Source organism: Perca fluviatilis, chromosome 16 (genome assembly GCF_010015445.1).
Source record: "Perca fluviatilis chromosome 16, GENO_Pfluv_1.0, whole genome shotgun sequence".
Taxonomy (NCBI): domain Eukaryota; kingdom Metazoa; phylum Chordata; class Actinopteri; order Perciformes; family Percidae; genus Perca; species Perca fluviatilis.
In genome coordinates, this window is record NC_053127.1 from 27,637,145 (window position 1) to 27,659,139 (window position 21,995).

General features: G+C 41.4%; 1 protein-coding gene across 1 annotated transcript; it reads right to left on the bottom strand.

The window, feature by feature from the left end:
* Window positions 1-810: 810 nt before the first annotated feature.
* On the bottom strand, window positions 811-21,093 carry dhrs11a (dehydrogenase/reductase 11a). Its single transcript, XM_039778281.1, has 7 exons — window positions 20,711-21,093; window positions 3,002-3,211; window positions 2,027-2,121; window positions 1,475-1,604; window positions 1,203-1,295; window positions 1,034-1,099; window positions 811-940 (listed from the first exon to the last, which is right to left on the bottom strand). The coding sequence occupies exons 1-7, from the start codon at window positions 20,840-20,842 to the stop codon at window positions 899-901; spliced, it is 768 nt and encodes a 255-aa protein (XP_039634215.1). The 5' UTR covers window positions 20,843-21,093; the 3' UTR covers window positions 811-898.
* Between the last annotated feature and the right edge of the window lie 902 nt (window positions 21,094-21,995).

Genomic DNA, 21,995 nt, shown 5'->3' on the forward strand with positions numbered 1-21,995 from the left:
TAAAAGGAGAAACTTCCACTGAAAAGGTACACATTTCTAGGGTATGTACACAGAGTTAGTTTCTTCTCCTATATAAGTTGCCAGTGTTTCCTTCTTATAATTCCTCATAAATGAATCCAAAAGTGCAGGACGACTGAAATTACACAGGCAAAAAAGGTGGATAGCAGAAACCCATGTGCTTAACAAACAAGGGCCCCTCCCTGTACTTTTCCTGATTCCTACAATTGGGGTTGAAACCTGGATGGATCCAAACAAGGGTAACTGGATGTGTTTGTGAGAACATACAGTGAGTAAAGGTGTCAGGATGGACAGACTGCTGATGGTTAGTTACAGTCGGTAGCACATAGCATTGTCTATGGTTAGTGAGTATGAGACCACTTCTATCTACAATCAAAAGTTTAAATAGTTATAAAACAAAAATTAAACAAGAAAAGGTCATTCTTACAAACAGCAATTAATCCTTCCATTCAAATTTCAAAAAGATATGTCATATGACCTACAAAAACAAAACAAAGAAAACATGTGCAATCAATGGCATACTCTTCCATCTGAAGTGATGGCCGTGGAGATGACCACATAGCACAGCAGCAACTCTCTCCTTTGTTATTTGTTCCTACTGTAGTTTTGGAGTCAGCTCAGTTCAGGACTGGGCTCAACAATTCACAAATACCAGGTGGCTGCATTCAGTAGTATTTTTGTAGTGGTTCACAAAGTCCACGCCCTTCATTTCCTCGCATAGCCTCCTTAAGGCTCCAGCCCTCTTCGACCACGTCCTTGCAGAGCCAACACAGCTGTAGTTGATTTGTTTTACCCCCCCCAACCCTTACCCAGCAGAGGTCGCTAAGGAGTCACCATGGCTGCTGTCTGTCTGCTCCTCCTGCAGCTTCCTGTCTCACTGCTATGAAACCTGCTCTACTGGCCTCATCTGCACATCTCCAATCTGATGACACAAATACAAAAAGGAGATTAATAAAGAAACCAATCACCACTCGACGCTGATGCATTTATGGGGACGAAAGCTTGAGAGAGGCACCTGGACATGAGGAGGGGCACTGAGGACAAATGTGACCGCGCTGGCTATGTCTTCTGCTTTCAAACACTGAACAGTGGAGAAAAATTAGGCATTATTGATGCAACAGCACTGTGATGATTTTGCTTTGTGAAATGCATCTTGTGACGCTCAGTCAAACGTGCACTCGTACCTTCATACTCTCATACACTGCAGCGGCTTTCTCTGGATCACTGTTGTGGTGCCGGAAGGCAAACTCAGTCTCCACTATTCCAGGAGATATACACTGCAGGGCAGGCAAATGCATTAGACATGTACTGCTTGCACACTGACAGAGCACTTTAAAATGAGATCGGGAAAGCCTAAGGGCATACTGTATGTAGAGTCGTTTATGTGGTCCGATATGCGAGCAGTAGCACAGGTCAAAGAAAAAGCTGCACGCTCCGATGATGACGACTAACTTACTGTTGCTCTGATGTGGGTGTTTGCTTCTCGAAGTTCTTGCCGTATCCCCTCAGTCAAAGCAGTCACAGCGTATTTAGTGGCACAGTAGAAATGCTCATCAGCACTAGGCACCATTCTATGCCCACCCATACTGTGACAGGTAGGAGGAGGAGAGAGAGATGCATGAGCTAGTGACCACATTTAGTAGCTTCAACCTTGATCCAAACCCAAATTATGGTATTAAATTACTAATCTTACACTCTCCGACTTGTGTTATTTTAAATGCCTCTACTTGCTCGCTTATACAGCAAGTCATGTTTATTTGTTGGATTTAATATCATATACAGTGTCTCAATGGGCTTTACAGACCCAGAACAGTTCCCAAAAATAAACCAATTAATAGGATTAGAGTCCAATAGTTCTTCACAGGTTCAGCAAGGGCCAGGTGGGGCTCACAATGGGCTTTACTTAATGCCTGGCAGATTAAAATCACCTTGAACAAACTGGCTGAGGTATTTTCAGATTAATCTATACATTTGTGCTTAGATTCAAAGGGTCGTCTTTATATCTTACCTATTAATATTGATGATGTGGCCATCGTCCACATTCCTCTCCTTCATTGACTTGTACGCCTCACGGGTGCAGATAGACAAGGCTAAGACATTCACCTGCAGGGGAAGTGAGGACAACGATCAATGTTGTTTCCATCTATATATGCACTGCATTTAAATAAGACATATAGCCATGCTGTGTGGAAAAAAAAGTTGATATAATTTGCAGAACTTAAATGTGATTTTACAATATTTAAAATGCCATATGATGAAATCGGTTTCAGCTGACTGATGTTCAAAGGCTCACTGTGCTGGACCAGCTGAACCTGCTGTTCCTGTCCAGCTTGTGGCCTCTAAGCCGCTCCCATAGTGACACTGATAGACGGCAGGTTAAAGCCAACACAGTGGCAAGATAGGGGGAAGTGGCCAAACAAGGTCAGCATACAGATTAAACACAGGCTAAAAATACACTGCTGTACACATTCGTGTGGGCTGCCATGACAACAGATGGACGAGCGTTACGAATGCAGGACTCTGGAGACAGAGACTTTGTGGAGGGGGGGGGCCTTCAGTGGTCAAGAGCTCAATGAATCAGAATGTAAGGTCCAAACAAGAGAAATAGTGCTGGCTTTCATCAGTGGGCCTCTACTGTGCCAAGGCTTCTCCTCAGAGCCAATGAAGCAGCCTCTGTGAGTGGAGGGGGTCTCTGTGTGTGTGTGTGAGTGTGGGTGTGTGTGCGCAGACCCATGTGTCCACACGACAACACAAGCTCTACAAACACAAGAAGACTTTCACTCGCACCGGGCAACTATTTCAGCTCCTCCTTCTGCTTTTTTGTTTTGTTTGAGAGGAACAACCATAAAATCCATATCATTTCAATAAGGGGATAAACGTGAGGGAATAATTCAAGCCGTCCCAATTCTAAATGAAGTACAATGTTTCTCTCTCGCTTGTTGCAGCATAAGCATTTATATTTGCGTGTCTGTGATCCACCCACGTCGATCATGTTCCTCCAGCCCTCTGTCTTTCCGCTGAGCAAGGGCTCATTGTGGGCCAGCCCGGCATTGTTGATGCATACGTCCACGCCCTTGTGCAGCGTCTTGATTGCTGAAAACATGGACAGGATCTCCTCCTCGTTGGACAGGTCACACTTGTAAGGGATCAGTGTGCCACTGTAGCCTGCACTCTGACATTCTGCTGCCAGCTTCTGAAAAACACAAATCAGACCCAATTTAACAAACATTCAGATTTGTTAAGAGGATATTAATCACAAAAATGTAAACACTTTAAGTTGCCATAAACTGATTACCAGAAGTGCGGCACTGCTGCTTAAGAGCTAGAAATGATCAACCTGTAGTACCCCATAATTAAGACAGAGTGCCATGATACGCACCCTACCCACTCAGACACGGAGAGAGCAGTGAGAACATGCAGCCATAAAATCAACACCGCATCAGTTGAGGCCAAGAGGTAACCTGACAGCACCTCGGTAGCCTAACCCACTCCAGTGTGACTATGTATTTTACAGATTCATTTTAAATTAAAATTTCTACCAAAATCCAAATCATGTCCCTGGATTGTGGCTGTATAAGAAAAGAAGCGAGCTTTGCACTGATGGAATGCCTCTTCCTTTCGGGATACAGCTGGGCAGAGCCTGCTGCAGGCTGAGCCGGATACGCTCCAACCAGGTCAGCTGGCTGTCCACCACTGTGGGGTAAATACAAAGTGACACCGATCCCCCTGCCAGGCACAGCTGCACCAGTTATCTGATGTCTCGCTCTGGGTGCCAGTCAGACAGGAGTGGGCGTGGGTGTTAAGGGTGGGGCTGGTGGTAGACCGAGATGATGAGCAACAACGTTTTGTGACGGCATATTTTAGTGTGTTGGTCTTATTCGATACCTGATAGCGTGTGGGTTCCCCCCCCCAGTGATCTCAACCAGTGGTTCCCAAGCCTTTTTGTCTGATGGACCCCCACATCCCCCTGAGATGAGCTCAAGTACCCCATCATAGACACCACCTGTCATGTTCCAAATGTGTTCTTATGAATGGATTATAAGCTGGTCATTTAACACTAATAATTATTATAATCAAGTGGATATTGTTATAATATTTTTACCATACAATTCAAGTTTGCATATGTACTACTACCACTTGTGGCAGAAGCTGGATATTACAACCTTTTATCTAACTTTCATCTGTTTATTCTTTACTGTGAGACAACTATTTTATCTGTTTAGTCATTAATTTTAGTTCACTATTTGATCAGTTTATTTGTTACTTTTAGTTAACTATTGCCTCTGTTTATTTGTTACTTTTAGTTAACTATTTGATCGGTTTATTTGTTCCCCTGGTTGGGAATCACTAACAATATCAACAATCAGCATTACATGTTGGTTTTGGTCTCAGTCCCACAGAAAGAAACAGCGAAGGCTCATTCCAGATGTTTCCATCAGAGCACTGGCAGACACACCAACCTCTGCACAACGTGTGTAACAGACCAGAATTTAATTTAGCTAAACATAAAAAGGTCAGGATGTATGTACATATGCCTATGAAGTCCCCCAAAAAAAAAGTAGACACAACTTGGCATGTAATTACATTATAATTGATGATATCTACCTGGGCAAGAGTATCTGAGATGGGTTGGGCTGGTCTTTTCATTCCTAGCCAGGCACACAGTTAATAGACGTGCACAAAGCCCAAAACTTTCCAACCATTTCTTACAGGCAGAGCAAAGCATGGTGTAAAGATAGTGAGTATATACTGTATGTTCATGTCGAGCATTTTTTTTTTGTGGTGAAACTAATCCCAGAGAAGAGGCAGCACCTGGAATTTGATAGTGACAGTTTACAGCCAGAATATGGATTATGAAAGCAGCAGCAGAAAGTTGCATATGACACGACTACATGTGATGAAAGGTAATCATCAGATGTAGTGGTGCAGATCAATGGGACTGTGTTGTGGGATATTCTGTTAAATGTCTGACATCTGGACACAAGTATTGCACTACAGTATATCTGCTTATTGTGGTAGCTGCTCCTAAAGGAAACCAAGTACACATGTGAAGCCTGCTTTTTAGAATCAGGATGAAATTGGATTGAGGGATCATTTTGGTTTTTTTCTAACAAAACCCGTAATAGAGTAAATGCATCCTATCTCACATTTGAAGTGTGCAGATTTCACTCTCTTTCTCTAAGCTGTTTAACTGGGATTATCCAGAGAGAAGGAATTACCCGAATAAAGCTGTCAAAATGCTAAAAAACTGAAAACCCTTGTCTTATCTGAAAAGAGTAAACCAGCTCTTTTGCCCGTTGTTATACACAGGTGAACCATTCCCTCTTGTCCATTACTTTCAATGTGAAGCTGTAATCGCTGGTCTGTTCAGCTGTCCCTGGAGGGACAGGCTCAGACATAGAAGTGTGGATGTAGCCTGGAGCAGGCAAACAGACTGGTGGAGAGGCTCTTCTTTATTCAGAAAGGAGGTTAACATAAAGAGGAAGCTACGCTGGTCTTTTGTTAGAGGGGGAGAATTAGGTGTGTTACTGAGATTTAAGTGGGAGCAGCAGAGCAAACAGGCTGTGATCTTGGTCCAACTACAGGAAGTCTCAGGCTGTGAATCTCTACGTGTGTGTGTGTGTGTGTGTGTGTGTGTGTGTGTGTGTGTGTGTGTGTGTGTGTGTGTGTGTGTGTGTGTGTGTGTGTGTGTGTGTGTGTGTGTGTGTGTGTGTGAGTGAGAGAGAGAGTTCTGGCACCAGCTGTACTGCCTTGGCCAGAACCAGCCTTTATACTGGCCGCGCCAACAGCTAATTTAGCCGACTATGAAACTGACTTTTCTAAATTTCGCTTTCGAAATGGGAGTTCAATATGCTTGATTTTTAGTTCCTTTTCACTTTTTCTCCTTTTATATTTTTTTGTTGTTGTCTGTAACTGTGCAGATTCTTTGTGTCGCATTACGTTTTTCTTTTTTTGCAAACAGTAGTTTTCTTTACAACATTGGTGATGCGGAGCATAAAGCCACTGTATAGCAAAGTGTGACTCCCTCTGAAACATGTTTTAAACATTTGTGGAGGGTTCCCTGGACACAAACCAGTAAGAGACATTAAAAAGAAATAAATTATTGTAAATCATAATTCTGTTAATGATGGTGCTGCAGCCTCAGAATGGGATTAGTAGTAAGCCTAGTTTACTTTTTCGCCCGCAGGATTGCACCTAAATGAAATTATAGGTGTAGTACCATTCCAGTTTTCACCAGTAATATATATATATTTTTATTTATTTCAGGACAATGCACATTTGATGGACATGTACAACAGTACACCTAAAAAATGCCAGATTGTAGCCCAAGGGCTAATTTCCATCTGTAGTCCATATATTATTATAGGTTACCTGTGATTAAATATGAAATTAATACACTATATTAGAGCTTACGCATTGACTCGAGTAGCAATTTTCTCCCACACCAATTGTCGCTATTTTGCTGTGTTGCTTCTTTTTAACAAAATACATGTTCAAACTCGTTGTTTGCGCGCAGTATTTCCGCTGACCAGTTTGTTTGTGGTTGTTACCATGGTGAATCGAAGTATCATGGCTCCATTCATGCTGCCTTTTTATTGTGGTGGTGCACGCGCTTAACCCTGAGTGAACCTACTCCGAGTTCATTGAAACAACTGTTCAGAATCAGCTGTTCTGGAACCGAAAACTCAGAGTTTCCCCACCTCAGGGTAAATCAACTCAGACATCAGGGTTAGACTCAGAGTTTGTTAAACCTCCTTCCTGGAACGGGCCCCTGGTTAAATAAAATGTTAAATAAAGAAAACCGCACTAGAGCACGCTGTCCCACAAATAAGCAACCAGGCGTGAAAATGCAGCAACAACATGGCCGGCAAATGCACTGTACACACAATTCATTCATCACAATCCAAATTGAAACTGGATATCTGCAGGTAACGCGTGTTTGGTGTCACACCTTTTAAGATAGGGATAGAAAATGTGGGTGAGAAAACCACTAAACACATCTCGATGGCAGACACGCACACACAGCGGTGCTGCTAAATGAGCCCTGGGGGAATACAAAATAGAACTGAAGATAAGTATGTTTGAGGGCAAGGTGTAGTGGAGGTGTACAGGACGCGCCCAAATCAAATGCAGCATCAGAATCCAGTCAACCAAAATGTAAACAACACCTTATGTTATTATTGTTCTCTCAAAGTAGCATTCACGTTCTGAACTACTTGGTGTACTTTATTTGATTCGCCATCTTGCTTTTCTTTGAAAAAATATTTACAAAAAACGCTTTACATGTACAAACCTATTTTAATATCACTTGTATTATCGGTTACTTGTATATGGTTATGTTCTTGGGTTCTTGGTTATGGAAGACTGCACACGTGTACACAGAGCTCTGAAACTCAGATAAAAATTACTATTTGCTATTACCCAGACAGTCTTGATAAGACCAACACTGAAAGATAAAAAAAAAAATAAATAAAATTAAAAAAAAAAAATAAATCGTACAATTCAAAAGACAAATGATGTTAAAACAGGTCATAAAGCCTTTCCACGTTACAGTAATGGGTGTACATACACCCACGCAGCACTCTCATGTGTACATCTCTACATAGTCCCATTTATGGCCAGTAACCCCTGCAGGGGGCGGTTATATAAGCTCTACAATGCATTGTCCCACACTATGTTCATCAATCATTCACCCACTCACGTGGAACTGGTATAAATGGACCGACAAAACAACTTGCTACAGAAGAACGAAAGAGATAAAAATAAAGATCCCAAAGCGCTAAAGGCAGACAAGCCTTAAGTGGTGAGCCAGATCAATAGCACAGAAGGCAGCAGCCATGAGCAGAGAGAGCTGAGAAATTTGATTTGTCTCAGGTTGACTCGGGAGGTCTCACAGACAAAAGATGGATTGTGTTATTGGCCACTGTGCCTCATCTTATTCTCTGAAAAGACTTGGTAGGCGGTTAAAAAAGAAAAAAAAAAAAAAAAAAAAAATCTAAAAGATGTTATGCAGCCATAATTCAGCCAACAAAACCCTTCCCTCGTAATCCTTTCTGTCCCATCTCTTAAGTACCTGTGACACACAAAACTATTTTGCCTGTCGTAACGCATTTTCATCCTCATTACTGAGACTGTTGTCCAGTGATCACAAAAAGTGTGCAGAGGGAGGGAGGGAAGGAGGGAGGAGTAGAGCGAGGGTTGGCAGCCAGAAAGTGAAACACAAGAAGAGTGAGAAAACAAAACCTGAAGCATGCCGCATTATAGCTGATCAAAATGCATTTAGGTTTCAGTAGATTTGACTCTATAGGGGAGAACAGCAGCACAGGATGGCTCATGCAGGCACCGCTTCAAGGGAGAATCCACCCAATAGAGTAATATAAGACTAATTTAGTGTGATTATCTATCACTGAAATGTAAGTAACGCTACGCCCTACAACCGCAAACCGGTGAGTCAAAACTGTTTAGAGATACCATGAAATGTCACTAGGAGCTACCCCACAAAATAAATAAGGGGAAGGGAAATTCATTTTTTCGTAGCGATTGGCGACTGAAGCTGAAGGGGCTTTCTTTCGATTTGTGCCAAAAAAAAAGATTCGTAGCTTTGGGGCAAAAACAGGGACATCTGGTGGTTTGCAAAACATATAGCAGCCCTTTAAGATGGGCCCCAAGAACTACAACACCTATCTGATTTGAATAGTTTGTCTCATATGTGTGCAATAAAAAGGTCAACATGCCTGCGTGTTATTATTAAATCTGTAATACTTTTGATCAGAAGTGCTGCATTAAATGTAGACTGCAGTAAATCAATTCATGCACTGTCTAAAGAGCCTACACTTTTTGCTGACACATAACCTTCTTATTGGCTCAGTGTCACTGTGGGCTCGCATGCTTTCACTTCATGGTTGATATTTATCTAACATTTCAAATGAATCGCACAGGTCATTGGAGAATGATATTTATCAAATTAGCCTATTCATTTTTATTATCTTATGGTATCAGGTTGTCATACTTATGATTATGTATTTAGTGTGCGTCGCCATCTTTCTCAGTTATTTTAGCATAGTAACAGTTTAGCAGAAAGCGCTTTCCGAAGCACCGGTGACGTTTTAATCTTCATCAGTCACGTGGTATTCCTCATTTGAAACAAGCTCCACACTGTATTGAAATGGCCCATATCTACTGGTTTCTAAAGAACACATCTAGTTGAGACACTTTATTCTGCTAAGCCCTCACTCATTATCCATCTGAACTAGCACAAACTATTAACAATAGACTCTCTCAAGTTTAGCCCGAGCACAATTATACCGTGTGTGGGGTCAAAGGTGATATTAGGCTGTATAATAGCATTGCTGCAGGCTAGAGGGGATGGTTGAGTGATTATTTCTTCTTCACAAACCAAAAGGTCTAAAGGTCGGAAAGGGCTGTTTTACAGCACTTCCTTCATCTAGACAAACAGATAAGAAAAATACTCTTTATTAGTAACTACACTCATTAACAAACTTCCTCCAATCAAGGAGGTAAACGTAAATAACTTTAAACCTAAACACTAGGGCTGGGTTAAAATAAAGGATTCTCCAATTAAACTTTAAAACTTTGTTTGAGTAATCTGATATGAATTAATAAAATCGATTTTTTAATGTATGCCTTTTTCCCCATGGATGGGCTATACTGTGTTGATGACTGCTGTAGTTTGTCAATGACTGACATGTTAGTCCTGTTAAGTAAAAACTTTTTTTTTGGGGGGGGGGGTAATTCTTAATGTAAACATTAACCTGGGGCATTATAAAAAATAGGTGGTTGCTTCTTGCTTGTACAATTTACAGCATCATTTCTCTGAGAATCTCTTTTATAGCCAAGCAAAAGTGTTATTGTAAGAGAAATGTCACTAACCTAACTGATGTTGAATCGGAATTAAATCGACTTGGGAAATCATTGGCGATACCCAGCCCCACTAAACATGGTGCCTGTTGATAAGTAAATACCTACTCAGTTGTCATGTAGTTGTCACTTTGTAATCTGCAATAAAAAACAACATGACAACGGAGTATGTGGCCCAAATGAAAAAGGCTTTTATAACCGTGATAGACTGGGTAGACCGAGCCGGCAGCCAGGTGTTGTGTAACAGACAGGTGCAGCCAATGTGGTGGCATTTTATTTTCCCAAACAAAGTGAATACAAATCAGGAAGAGGCAGCAGCACATCTTTATTTCAAATAGGACATAAAACCGTATGAGGATGGCATTTCTGTCAGCGATACTTCAATACTGGATTAACTACAAAGAGAGCGAGAGCAGCCTTTCGTCACATATTCACAAGGGCATCATATGATAAAAAAAAAAAAAAAATGGCTCTCCAGTGCTCTTGTTTGTAGTTGAAACATGCTGAGGGGTGAAGCTTTCCTCTAGTGAACCAGCATGCATCATGTGTCTCCTCTATCTCATGTGAGGAGTTATTCCTGCACCTGATGCCGGCCATCGGTACAACTACTTTTCTCTCTCATCACAGGCCATTGCTGGTTCTAGCAATGAGCAAAGTCATTATGCATGCTAAGTTTATGATAACTTGAGCCCAGAGTAGACAACAAAAACAGACAGACATAGGAGAGTCTCATGGAGACGGTGTTGATCAGACGCATCCAAAATGAAAACCTTTCAAACTGGGCCAGCCTGAGCTGGGTCTATTCAGCATGTTCAGCTTTTTAGAGTAGCCATAAAATGTTTCCAAAATCAAAACAAACACCCAGCAACAAATCCAATTTTGCTGCTGTCGAAGCCAAAACAATCCAATTTGCATTCTTTCTCATCAACTCCTCCAGTAACCCCATTTACCCCCCTCTCCCCCCCATTTTTGGAAATACTGAACTTAGCAAACTCAAGTTGCCTCTGTGTTGTCGATTTAAAAAAGGTTTCCTTCTTTCGCACCCTGCCACAAAAATATACATAACAATAACAAGTGCTGGCCTGCTTCTGCAGTTGCACTTAGTGTTTACGGGATGTCTTCCTCCCTTGCACATCAGGCCTCCTCATACACACAATCTCATAGACTGTACAAAAGTAAAAGAGCTTTCCAGCAAGTCTTCAACAGCACAGGACAGGACAGGACAGGAAGCCCCCCCCCACCTATCAGAGCAGGAGGCCCGGGGAGGGAATGTCAATGCCAGTAAACCTTCCACCTTGAAAGAGGACAAGCACAGAGAGGACAGCACAGCGGTGGTACAGGGGAAACGGCTCATAGGGGTCACTGAGCTGTCTAGACCAATCCAGTCTGGATCATCGACAGCACATTTCCAAGATAACTGGCTCACATCCGGCGCTGCCAGATGTTCCGCCGATGCCGTTTCAGTCCAGTGTGTAACCTTTTTAGTTGTTCATTCTCAAAATCGGTGTTGCCCATTCACAAACTTGTCCTTTTTCATGAGTATTTACCTCCACCATCAATTCCAAGTATTCCTATTGGCTTGAAATTTTACATTTGCGTTTGCATGAACTGGGGTAGACGCTCCATATTCATGCGCCCATCTTGAAATACGTTAGCCGGTGAGGGACATACAGGACATACTGCTCCGCCTTTCGCGTTTCCGCTGTCACATGATAAACTCACAGGTGCTGCTAATGCTGCTAATGGGTATGGTCGCTTCCCGGCCCCGGCAACTTTGAAGAAGGAAACATGGAGGACCACACGTATTCAAAATCCAAATTTCAGGAACAGGAGTCTTCTTCTTCGCCCAATACAAGAAAAAAGGAGATTGAAAAGAGCAAGAGCCCTGCGTCACCAGAAAAAAGCGTGAAGACTACCGTAACTGTAATACGTACTTTGAACTGTGTGGCGCGAGAGAGTTGATTGCGATATATGATCTCGATGCTTGATGGGAGAAATTCCCACACACACTGGACCTTTAAACTCTGTTCGCTTTGGGAAACAACAACCTTCGAACCAGCAAGCTACAGGCTGAAAATGACAAATTTTGAAGAAAATTGGGATCGTGCAACAAGGCAGCCTTGCTTGGTTCTTAGGGGGAATGATTGTAAAGATGTACAAAGAATGTGTTTAACGTTATGGCATTTACTATCTAACTGGGACGTTTCGGGACTGATTGTGGCAGGATCGCTATGGACGAAGTAGCGTTACACGCTGCAATACACTGTTATTACATTTAACCATGTATCTAGCTAATTTAAATACATTACTGTATTGTGTGAACAGTAAACTTCGTTTAATATTGTATGTGGCGTTTTCTTTTGCATGGTGCCACCAAAGCAGTTCCTTCCCAAGGCCATTTTGCAAAGCCACCGCCTCTGCGTCCGGAGCTTTGCGCCGCCCAACAGGATTGTGATTGGTTTAAAGAAATGCAAACAACCCCGAGAGTTCTTTTCTCCTATCCTGGAATGTATGTGTGGTAGAGCCAGACCTTACTGCACAGCGCTGTGGAGTAAGGTCTGGCGATGTAGAGACCCAAGTGATTTAGTATGTCATTAAAAACACTCCTGACATAAGCGATGAGAAGAAATTTAAGTATTGCGGTAATACAGGTCTGAGAAAACTCCTTTGCTAGTCAATTACGGACAAAGTCGCGGTTATATATACATATATATATATATATACATACATATAAAATATTATATATAGACAAGACATGACAAATGACAACGATGATAAATTGAGGTCTTAATATCAGATTCCACCTCCTCTTGAGGGGGTAACAATGAATGAAATCAATTTTTGCATGCAAATGCCTTGCACAGAATGCATGTACGCCGGTCAACTTGGAATAGATGGTAAGGGTTGTAACTAATTTCAATGTGAAAATAGTACTGAGGTCAGTAGTGTTTGCACACTTGGGTGTGATACAGCAAAAACCACAATGTTAGAACATGACTGGATTATTCATACTGTATTTAATGTTCATAGGCTAAATGGGGTTTTACGATACTGAACAACTATCTAATCCTCCATTTTGCACATCACACATATCACTAAAATTACAAAACATGAAGACCAAATAAGAAACTATAAAAAGAAGAATCAGGACACAGACTAAAAGGGATAGAAAAACAAAGTGAGGCAGAGGGCATGAGACAAAGAGAGTAAAGCTGTCTGACCTGACCCACTTCAAATCCTTTTCGGGAGTGAAATCTATTCACTGTGAACTAACAGGACGGGCTGTCTAGACACAACCTACTGGAGGTGGTTGAGACAGCGTCAGATATGCAGACAGACAGAGACACTGACTGACTTTCATTGTGTCACCTCAGCTTTTGAAGCATGACTGAGCACCTTTTACCTCCTTCAGAACGGGCAACAAATCGAAGTTGGTCAGCCAAGGTCTTAAATTAACCTCCTGGCTCACCTGCCAAGGGCTTTGAGTTCTAAGTGTAGTGTTTTAGTGTAGAGGCTACTGCTTTGTGCAGAGCTGCATTAACAGGCAGCCAATCAGGAGTCTGTTTGATACAAGCCCACAGAAAAAAAAAAAAAAAAATAGTCTTAAAACCTTAAAACAGGCAAAGACCAGAAACTGAATATAAGCAATGTATTCAAATGTTCATATCTCAAAAGGCCATCAGCATTGAATGTCCAGATTTGGGGAAATAAATCATCTGTCTGTTACTTGTGGTCCTGGTTTGAGTTTTCTTATTCCATGTTTTTCCTTTATTGCTGAGGACAATACTTTAACATAAATGGTCTTCTCTGGACAGATCTTACGCAGAATCTCTTCTCAATCTCTTGCTAACACAGGCTCTCTGCACGATTAATCGTTATAAAATTGCGATCTCGATTTACCCCTGTTCGCAATATCATTTTTATTTTTATTTTTACTTGTTTTGGGGGGGGGGGGCATTTTCGGCCTTTATTTTGATAGGACAGCTGAAGACATGAAAGGCAAGCAGTTAAAGAGTGTGCTACGAAATCATTCTGTTTTTGATACTGTACTTAAATTGGCACTTGACAAACTCCATTTCTCTAGAGACTGACGCTGTAGCTGCAGCATGTTGATTGACATGTTTTAATTATGTAAAGACATGTTCAAGGAGTTCAGATAGAGCCTGTATCAGGGCCATATTTAGTTCAATGTGTTATAAGTCACTATTTTTGGTAGACTAATGGCCAGTATGTACTTTATTTTCTTTTTTCAATGAAGCCTCTATGTTTACAGGCTTGTGGTGATGCGCAATGTGCCATAAAAAATATCTGTTTGGTACTGCCAATTTGTTTTGTTTTGTCATGGTTTATGTGTGCAATAAACATTACACTTCGTGTGAAAAAAATCGTGGAAGAGAATCGTGATATCAATTCTAAGCTAAAAAATCGTGATTCATACTTCCCCCCCCCCGAATGGTGCAGGCCTACTCTCTGCATGCCAACAAATCTGTCTCGCACTAAAAACCCACAAACTGTTTGCTAAATTTATCTGATCTAAAATTGCAGCAGCCAAAGCTTTGGATTTTGACAGTTGCCTCTATTGTGGGAAGCCTCAAAGCACCCAGGAAATGTCAGTTTTACTTTAGCAGTTTTAAATAGATTTACAATATAAATAGATGTATTTATAAAGCAGATGTTCTTTCTGCATTTAGCCTGGGTTAAAACAAACGTGACTACTTGCATGCAGCAAGTTTAGAAAAGAAATTTGGACATGTAAAAAGCACATTTTAAATGAATGCCATTAAAGCACTGAATCTTTCAGAGACACGCTGACCAGAGACACTGACCACTGACCAGAGAAGAATGAAGAATTAGGTATTGATGTTTCTTGTCAGCCTGTATACAGTACGACAAACTATACTTTCCAGGAATCATTGAACGTATAGGCGACCATTGAATACTTGATAAACCCCACCCCATACCAACCTCTGCCTCTCCTCCCCCAGAGCAACAGCAGCACTGACACTAATCTCCTCTACATGCCCCTGACCTGCATATAATGCAAAAACATTAAAGTGCAACTTATGGATATCTTACATTGAAAATGTGTCGGCATGCACGTAATGGCAGTCATATTAGCAAACAGGTTATGTGAGATTTAGATAGCAGACTACATTTAATTTACAACTAAACACGTTTCATTTGTGAAATCAAGTTTCGCAAATGCATTTAAAATCACTGTCATCTACGGAAAACAACATCAACAAACTTCGAGCTAGCAAGCCACATGCTATAAATGCCACGTTTTGAATAAAATGTGGATCGTGCCTCAGGGCAGGCCTGCTTGGTTGTTTCGGAGAATGATTGCACAAAGAATATGTTTACAGCATTTACTATCTAATTGGGACATTTTGGGACCGACGGGCGGGGATTGCTACAGATTAAGTAACGTCACACACGGCAATGCACTGGTAAGAGCAAATTACGTTTAACTACGTATCCAGCTAAATAGCTCGCGTTACTGTATTGTGTCAGACTGATCTCATTAAGTGGCGTATGTATGACATGCCAATTCGTATGCCATTTCTGGCGTGTTATCAAGACGCATACTCGCTTTTTAGCGTGTTTATCAACGCCATTTGGCCTCCTTTGACTTACATTACCTTGCAATTGTGTGTGAATTTACGCCGTAGCGAGTAGAATGAAAGGGCGAAAATCTGCTTAGGGAGGTTGGTCGGGGTGGATAGGTCAAACACAGGACTTTCACCCAGGAGACCGGGGATCATGTCCCACGTGTCACGTTTCCTAAGCTCAACCGTCACTGTTCTTTTCCTAAACCCAACCGGTTCTTCTTTTCCTAAACCCAACCGGTTCTTCTTTTCCTAAACCCAACCAGTTATTATTTTCCTAAACCCAACCAGTTATTATTTTCCTAAACCCAACCGGTTCTTCTTTTCCTAAACCCAACCGGTTCTTCTTTTCCTAAACCCAACCGGTTCTTCTTTTCCTAAACCCAACCGGTTCTTCTTTTCCTAAACCCAACCAGTTATTATTTTCCTAAACCCAACCGGTTATTCTTTTCCTAAACCCAACCAGTTATTCTTTTCCTAAACCCAACCAGTTATTCTTTTCCTAAACCCCACCAGTTATTCTTATTCTTTTCCTAAACCCAACCAGTTATTCTTTTCCTAAACCCAACCCGTCCGGTGCTCAAAAAGCGTACAGATAACACGCCACTTGGCTTTAGAAAGTGGCGCGTATGTTTATGCAAAGTCACAATATCACGTTGATTGTGTGAAGAATTAACTACTCCCATAACTGTGTTTACTACTGCATCACCTTGTGCTCGGTACGCATAACAAACCCAACATATGGGCTATGTGGGCCGGAGTGCTTTAGAGGACTGAGAGAAAGAAAAAACAAAAAAAACCTAATCACCAGTAACTGGATGCCCTCTTCTTCTGAGTCAGACTCGGATGTGAGCTCAGACTTAAAATCCTTCTAATGTGGCAGAATTCTTACAAACAGCATGCATACAGTTATAATAAACCTTCCTCTGTTTGATGGTGATCTCACTGCTGAAATTCAATTCTTTAGCGCTTGGTTGTAATGAAAATGTGCACTATCCTATGCAGAGGCCACTTTTAAACCTTTTATAACTGTAAAGAATACATTGTGTGAAGAGAATTCTCCTACAGCGAAATAAAAGCTTTTTCCACTGGGCCTTAAGGGTTTCACAAGAGTTAATGAAAAGCTGTACTGCTGCTCCTTGGATGTGTCCCTGTTGTCTCCATTCCTGCACAGAGCCCATGGTGACCACACGTCTCCCGTCAGCTCGCTTCTCCCCCACTGCCAACTCTATAGTCTCACAGACAACAAAACAATACGGCAGCCACAAAGCTCCACCCCCGCATTCTCCATGTTTTGCTTAAACAGAAATCTATCAAATTTGAGTACACGTCTTCCTTTCGTTATCGTTTTATCTGGTCTACTATGATACTAAGTGTGAATATCGCTGTTGGTCAAAGACTGACCGTAAAAGCTTTAAAAAAAAGGGACAGGGGTTGCCCAGGGACAGGGGTTGCAAATTAGTCATGGCTATAAACCTGTATGCATGGCATCTACTTTGTATTTTTCATAAAGCAATGTTCTATGCATTTGTCCCTGTCAAATAAACATTAAATAAATAAATATGTCCCTGAGTAAAGAAATAAACACCAAAAGGGAAGTCAAGAACAATTACTTAGTGATAGACACTTAGCAGCATGCCAGGTTTGGTGCAACTGCAGCAAGAACCCAGTTTACACGGCAGAGATTACAATACTGGCTTTGTCCCTCAACTCACACAGACAACTCTCTGGTCTTGTACATGTGATGACATCCGTCACAGAATGAGAGAGATGGAAACCGGTCACTCTACACAACCTGATATTAATCTCCAGTTTGGCCAAATATTTAGTTAGTTGAGGCTGAGCTTGGGTTTCATACATCATAACAAAAAAGAATTAAACAAGACATGTTCATACCTGTATTTTGGGTTTTTACTAGAACACGTTTACATGCTTTAATGTTAAAAAAAACAACATTATTGTCTTATACGGTCTGAATATACACCTGTATTCACCCTCTCTGAAACGCTCCGTTTTAGTGCCCGTCTCTTTAAGCCCCCCTCCTGAAAAACCCAGTCTGCTCGGATTGGCTTGCGAGAAAAATATGGCAGCAAAGGTAGTGCTCAAGCCGTGGGTGGAGATCAGGCCCCCATGAACAGCGCTCAGCCTTTCCGCTGATTTTGTCCAGTGGCAACTGCAACGGGAAATCCCCCTGCGACCCAGAAAAGATTTTCCCATAGGCCACCATTGAAAGAAAAAAAAAAGAGAGAACTGTAAACAAGATCGGTTATGACTCTTTCTATTCTGAATTGTTATTCCATGGACTTCCCTCGAGCCGAGAAAAGCAATTTAAAAACCTGTGATGTCATCACAATGTTAAGTCTCTGGGCCGAGTGGGAACTCGCCGGCGGGGCCAGCGCATATTCAGTGGCCGGAAGTAAACTTTTTTTGCCGGACGCGCCACTGAGCAACTCTCATATGAACGGGGCTCTGCCATGAACGCTGTATCCAGGTGTTAGAATACATCCATGTTGGAGATACTCAGATGGGGGTGCTGTATATTCCAATTATCCTGCATGTGACAAAGGAAGGGGAACCAAATCTAAATGGCTCGTTGAATCCAACGTTTTCTGATCTTGGCAAGGCAGCCCACAAAAAACTGACTGTGTGGTCTTATTTCACAGTTTGTGGGTTGGTCGGCACGCCAGATACATTATGTGCACATGCACTGGAAAGTTTTTCATGATATGTCCTCTTTAAGAATGCTCTGGCTGTGATGTAGTCAGCTCTTTCATGCTGACTGACATTTCTATTATGTAAAAGTACTATAAAGATTTTAAATGTTGTGACCTTGTTTTCGTCTTCCACAAGTCATAAAAGGGGGCTGAACCAAGCTGCTGCCGTTAACTATTGAAAGGAAGGCCCATGTGACCAAAGTATGAATGGAGAAAGGATATCACACTCACTGTATGCATGTATGGGCATGGGCATGGGCATGGGCATGGGCATGGGCATGGGCGTGGTCGTGGTCGTGGTCGTTGGCGCATGGTCAAGGTGGGGAAAATGCTTGCATGTAAATAAGATCTAATTGAAATATGGAACTTTTTTTTTTACTCCAGAAAGAAAAATAACTTTAATATCGACGTACACGCCTGCTTGTAAATCATGCTTTCATCACACCATCATCAGCAGAGTTCCCTAAACTGATGTTGGTCTAATGCTCTCGCCAAACTATGTTATTGCAAACTGTAAACAGTATAGCCGTAGTACTGTACGGCATCATGAAGTTTGATGTAAGAAAAAGTACGAATTCTCATGACTGCTACCACAAAATGTAACCTGTGATGTATTATTCACAGTAGTGCATGCACACGTGGATGTACTTAGGTGACATTTTACAGTAAAACACCAAAGCATTCAAATGTGACAGGCCAAGCTACAGTTATCTGCTTTAAGAAATCACAGTCTAAAAGGTGGCTGCATGTAGGCCTTCTGCAGCCCAGTGCTGGAAGCTGGGACAAGTGTGGGGTGAGGCCTAATTATTGACAAGATAAGCAAGGTGCAGTGCCTTATTGCTTATGATTAGGCAAGAGTTAGTGGGGTGGGGTCACTAACACCTGCCCTAGAGGAGGCCTTTGTCTTCCAGTCGATACTTCAAAAATGTATTATTTTTGTAATTACAGCCACGCGTAGGAGGAAATGTCTACAGGCAAGAGAAGAGAGGATTCAGTACACTGTGCTTTGACTTGCAACAAACGTTAATAAAGAAATATTAATAAAGTTTACTGCAAGTATAAGGACAGTGTGTGGGAATTCTCTCTTTCCTTAATTACAGCCATAAATTCACTGGTTCAATATGCAGAAGACAAATTCACTTGCAGTTCAAACATAATCACCACAGGCACTAATTACTTTCATAGTCATGATTAGAGCAGACAGTACTCAAATAACGACAGGACTTGTCTGTATTATCATAGTGGGTGTGATTTAAGCTCTACAGCTAACTGAGCACTGACCTCAAAAATGTGATGTGTATCGGATAATGTTTGTTCCAAACCACATTAGAAATTAATATTGCTCTACAAAGTCTAGCTGGGACAAATGAAATAAAAAAAGAATATAAATACAACGGTTTGTAAACTGAGATTTATATGGGTTTGGTTGTTGTAAATTGATTTTCTAAAATATAACAATGGTTATATAAGGTAGAAATTTGGGTCATTTTAATCAGGATTTTTTATTTTTTTGGTAAGCCTATTGGTTGTGAATCAATAAATAGCCTGAAACCTATGACCCAGAAAGACATCCTTATACACATCTAGTCAACACTTTATTTACAGTGTCCCAAAAGACTGGGTACGCACTGGCACTCCTGAAAGACCCATTGGCATCCACTGGCACCTCTTTGGAAAGGATGGTGAGGTAATTTGACTGCACCTAAACAGACAGTTTATTACTGTAACACTGGCAGTAGGCCTACATGAAGGATGTCAGGGTGACCCACAGGCTACTGTCCCACATAATGTTGTTAGCAGGTATCTCCCTCGCTGAAGTGTCATGTGGCAAGACATACTGAATCCCTGACAGCTCTGTAAATGCTGGCCTGCTGCTGCTGACCCTGTCCTCTGACTTAACTGGAGAAGGTCGACCAGAAGAAAGTTAATTTTTCAGCAAGGCTTAATAATAGAGATTATTACAGGTTTGGGGTGTAGTGGGATATGTAGAGTGATGCTGGTGTAGGAGCATCACATTTGCCTCATTTGGTGGGTGGTCCTGTATCCTGTGGAAATCCAGGGTACAATAATATCCCTGTAATTTAACATGGGACATCAGTAACAAAAGCTAGTCGGGATTTGGGTCTGGTTTATACCTATTATGAAGCCACAATTCCTATAACGTTAGTCTATCATTTTGGATTTAATATTAGTCAAATATATTATAAATTGTTTAATTATTAGGTTAAATGGGGTACTCTTTCTTTAATTAAATTGTTTAACGTTGCCTAACGTTGACAGAACATCATACCTGACTTATCAAAAGGCAGTGTACACATACCGTTAGCTGTAACGTTGGGGCTAAAGGTTTCTAGCTGAAGTTGTAAAGCTAATGTTAGCTAACAGTTAACGGTAGTTAGCTAGTTTGTTGTTGCTCTAACAGAGCTAGCTTCTTATATGAGTCAGGCAGACTATTTCCCAACTGTTAATGATAATAAATTAAATGCCCACCTCTATTTTGTCGACACTCCTGGCACAGCCGACAACCCTCATGCCTTGCTGGACCAGTGCCCGGGCTACAGCCGCTCCAATCCCCACCGAGGCTCCGGTCACCAGGGCCACTCTGCCTTTCCACCGCTCCATCTCCACCGTACTGTCTACACCGGTACTGTACACGAAACAACAGCTCCTGCGCTGTTCCTCTGTCTGCTTAGTTCAAGCTGTCACAGTTGCAGCTATCAGTATTATGTGCGATTATTATGTTCAGATTGAGGGACAGCCTCCTTATTCAGTCTGTGCAGCATCCAGGACAGCGGCGGGCAGTGTGCCTGAGCCCGAATCCATGCGCTCCTCTGGATGAAATATGAAGAGCCCTGTCGTGAGTAAATGTTTGGTTCACATCACCTCCCACTTTCTTTTTTAACAATGGTGCCTGGAGTGCTCTCCGTATGTTGGTTATCTACCTCCGCCTACTGGAAAAAACTAAAATAACACAATAAGTGTTTGACGTGATACCTCCACGTATTACCCGTAATCAAAAGCTTTTGGTCGGGAATGTTCCAAAATAACAGCAGTAAAATAGTAATAGTTTGATGTTTTCAGGTTATATTGTAAATCAAAACTTACTGAGATACTCCTTACTATAGGGCGCAACAATACCACTAACTTCTTAATAACAAAAAACCGTGACAATTTAGGATTAAAATAGAAACAGAAACATATACCGATGACATTTCCACATACTAGGTCATTTAAGTCAGTATATCAGAGATTTCACTGTAGCAGAGATATATACATATATAGGTTTAATTAAAACATTCCTATAGTGCAGTGTAGATAGGTCTGGCAATGGAAGACTAGTTTATCTGAGAAGACATTTCCGATATGAAGGTAGCAATAATATATATCTATACTTGCGAAACCATTCACTTACATTTTAAAAGTAAACTACACAAAGGATTATGAATAAATTAATTACGGATTATCCAATGATACCCTGACCTATATTCCTCCTAACTCCAGTTATATAAAGCCTACATTTGAATCCAGAAATTAGATGCTCCAGCAGTTTTTTTAATATTGTTACTACATTACTAACTGAAAGTTCACCCAAAATGTTCCGGTTTCCTTTTGCAAGGCCAAAAACTTATCCCAGGCTGTCAAAATTCAATGAATATATTCATTGAACAACGTTCTAAATTTAGGACTAGGCTTACTACCAGTCCTACTGGCCCTGTGTTTGTAGTGTTGAACAGTAAAGACCAGGACAAATTGGATCACAGAATAACTAGTATTT

What these genes read in the sequence shown, in the direction of transcription:
- dhrs11a (XM_039778281.1), bottom strand. Translation starts at nt 20,842, where the DNA reads ATGGAGCGGTGGAAAGGCAGAGTGGCCCTGGTGACCGGAGCCTCGGTG. An exon ending in GGAGTGTCGACAAAATAGAG is followed by an intron (nt 3,212 to 20,710) that starts GTGGGCATTTAA and finishes TGTGTTTTTCAG; the next exon opens with AAGCTGGCAGCAGAATGTCA. An exon ending in CAGTGTATGAGAGTATGAAG is followed by an intron (nt 1,100 to 1,202) that starts GTACGAGTGCAC and finishes TCCACTGTTCAG; the next exon opens with TGTTTGAAAGCAGAAGACAT.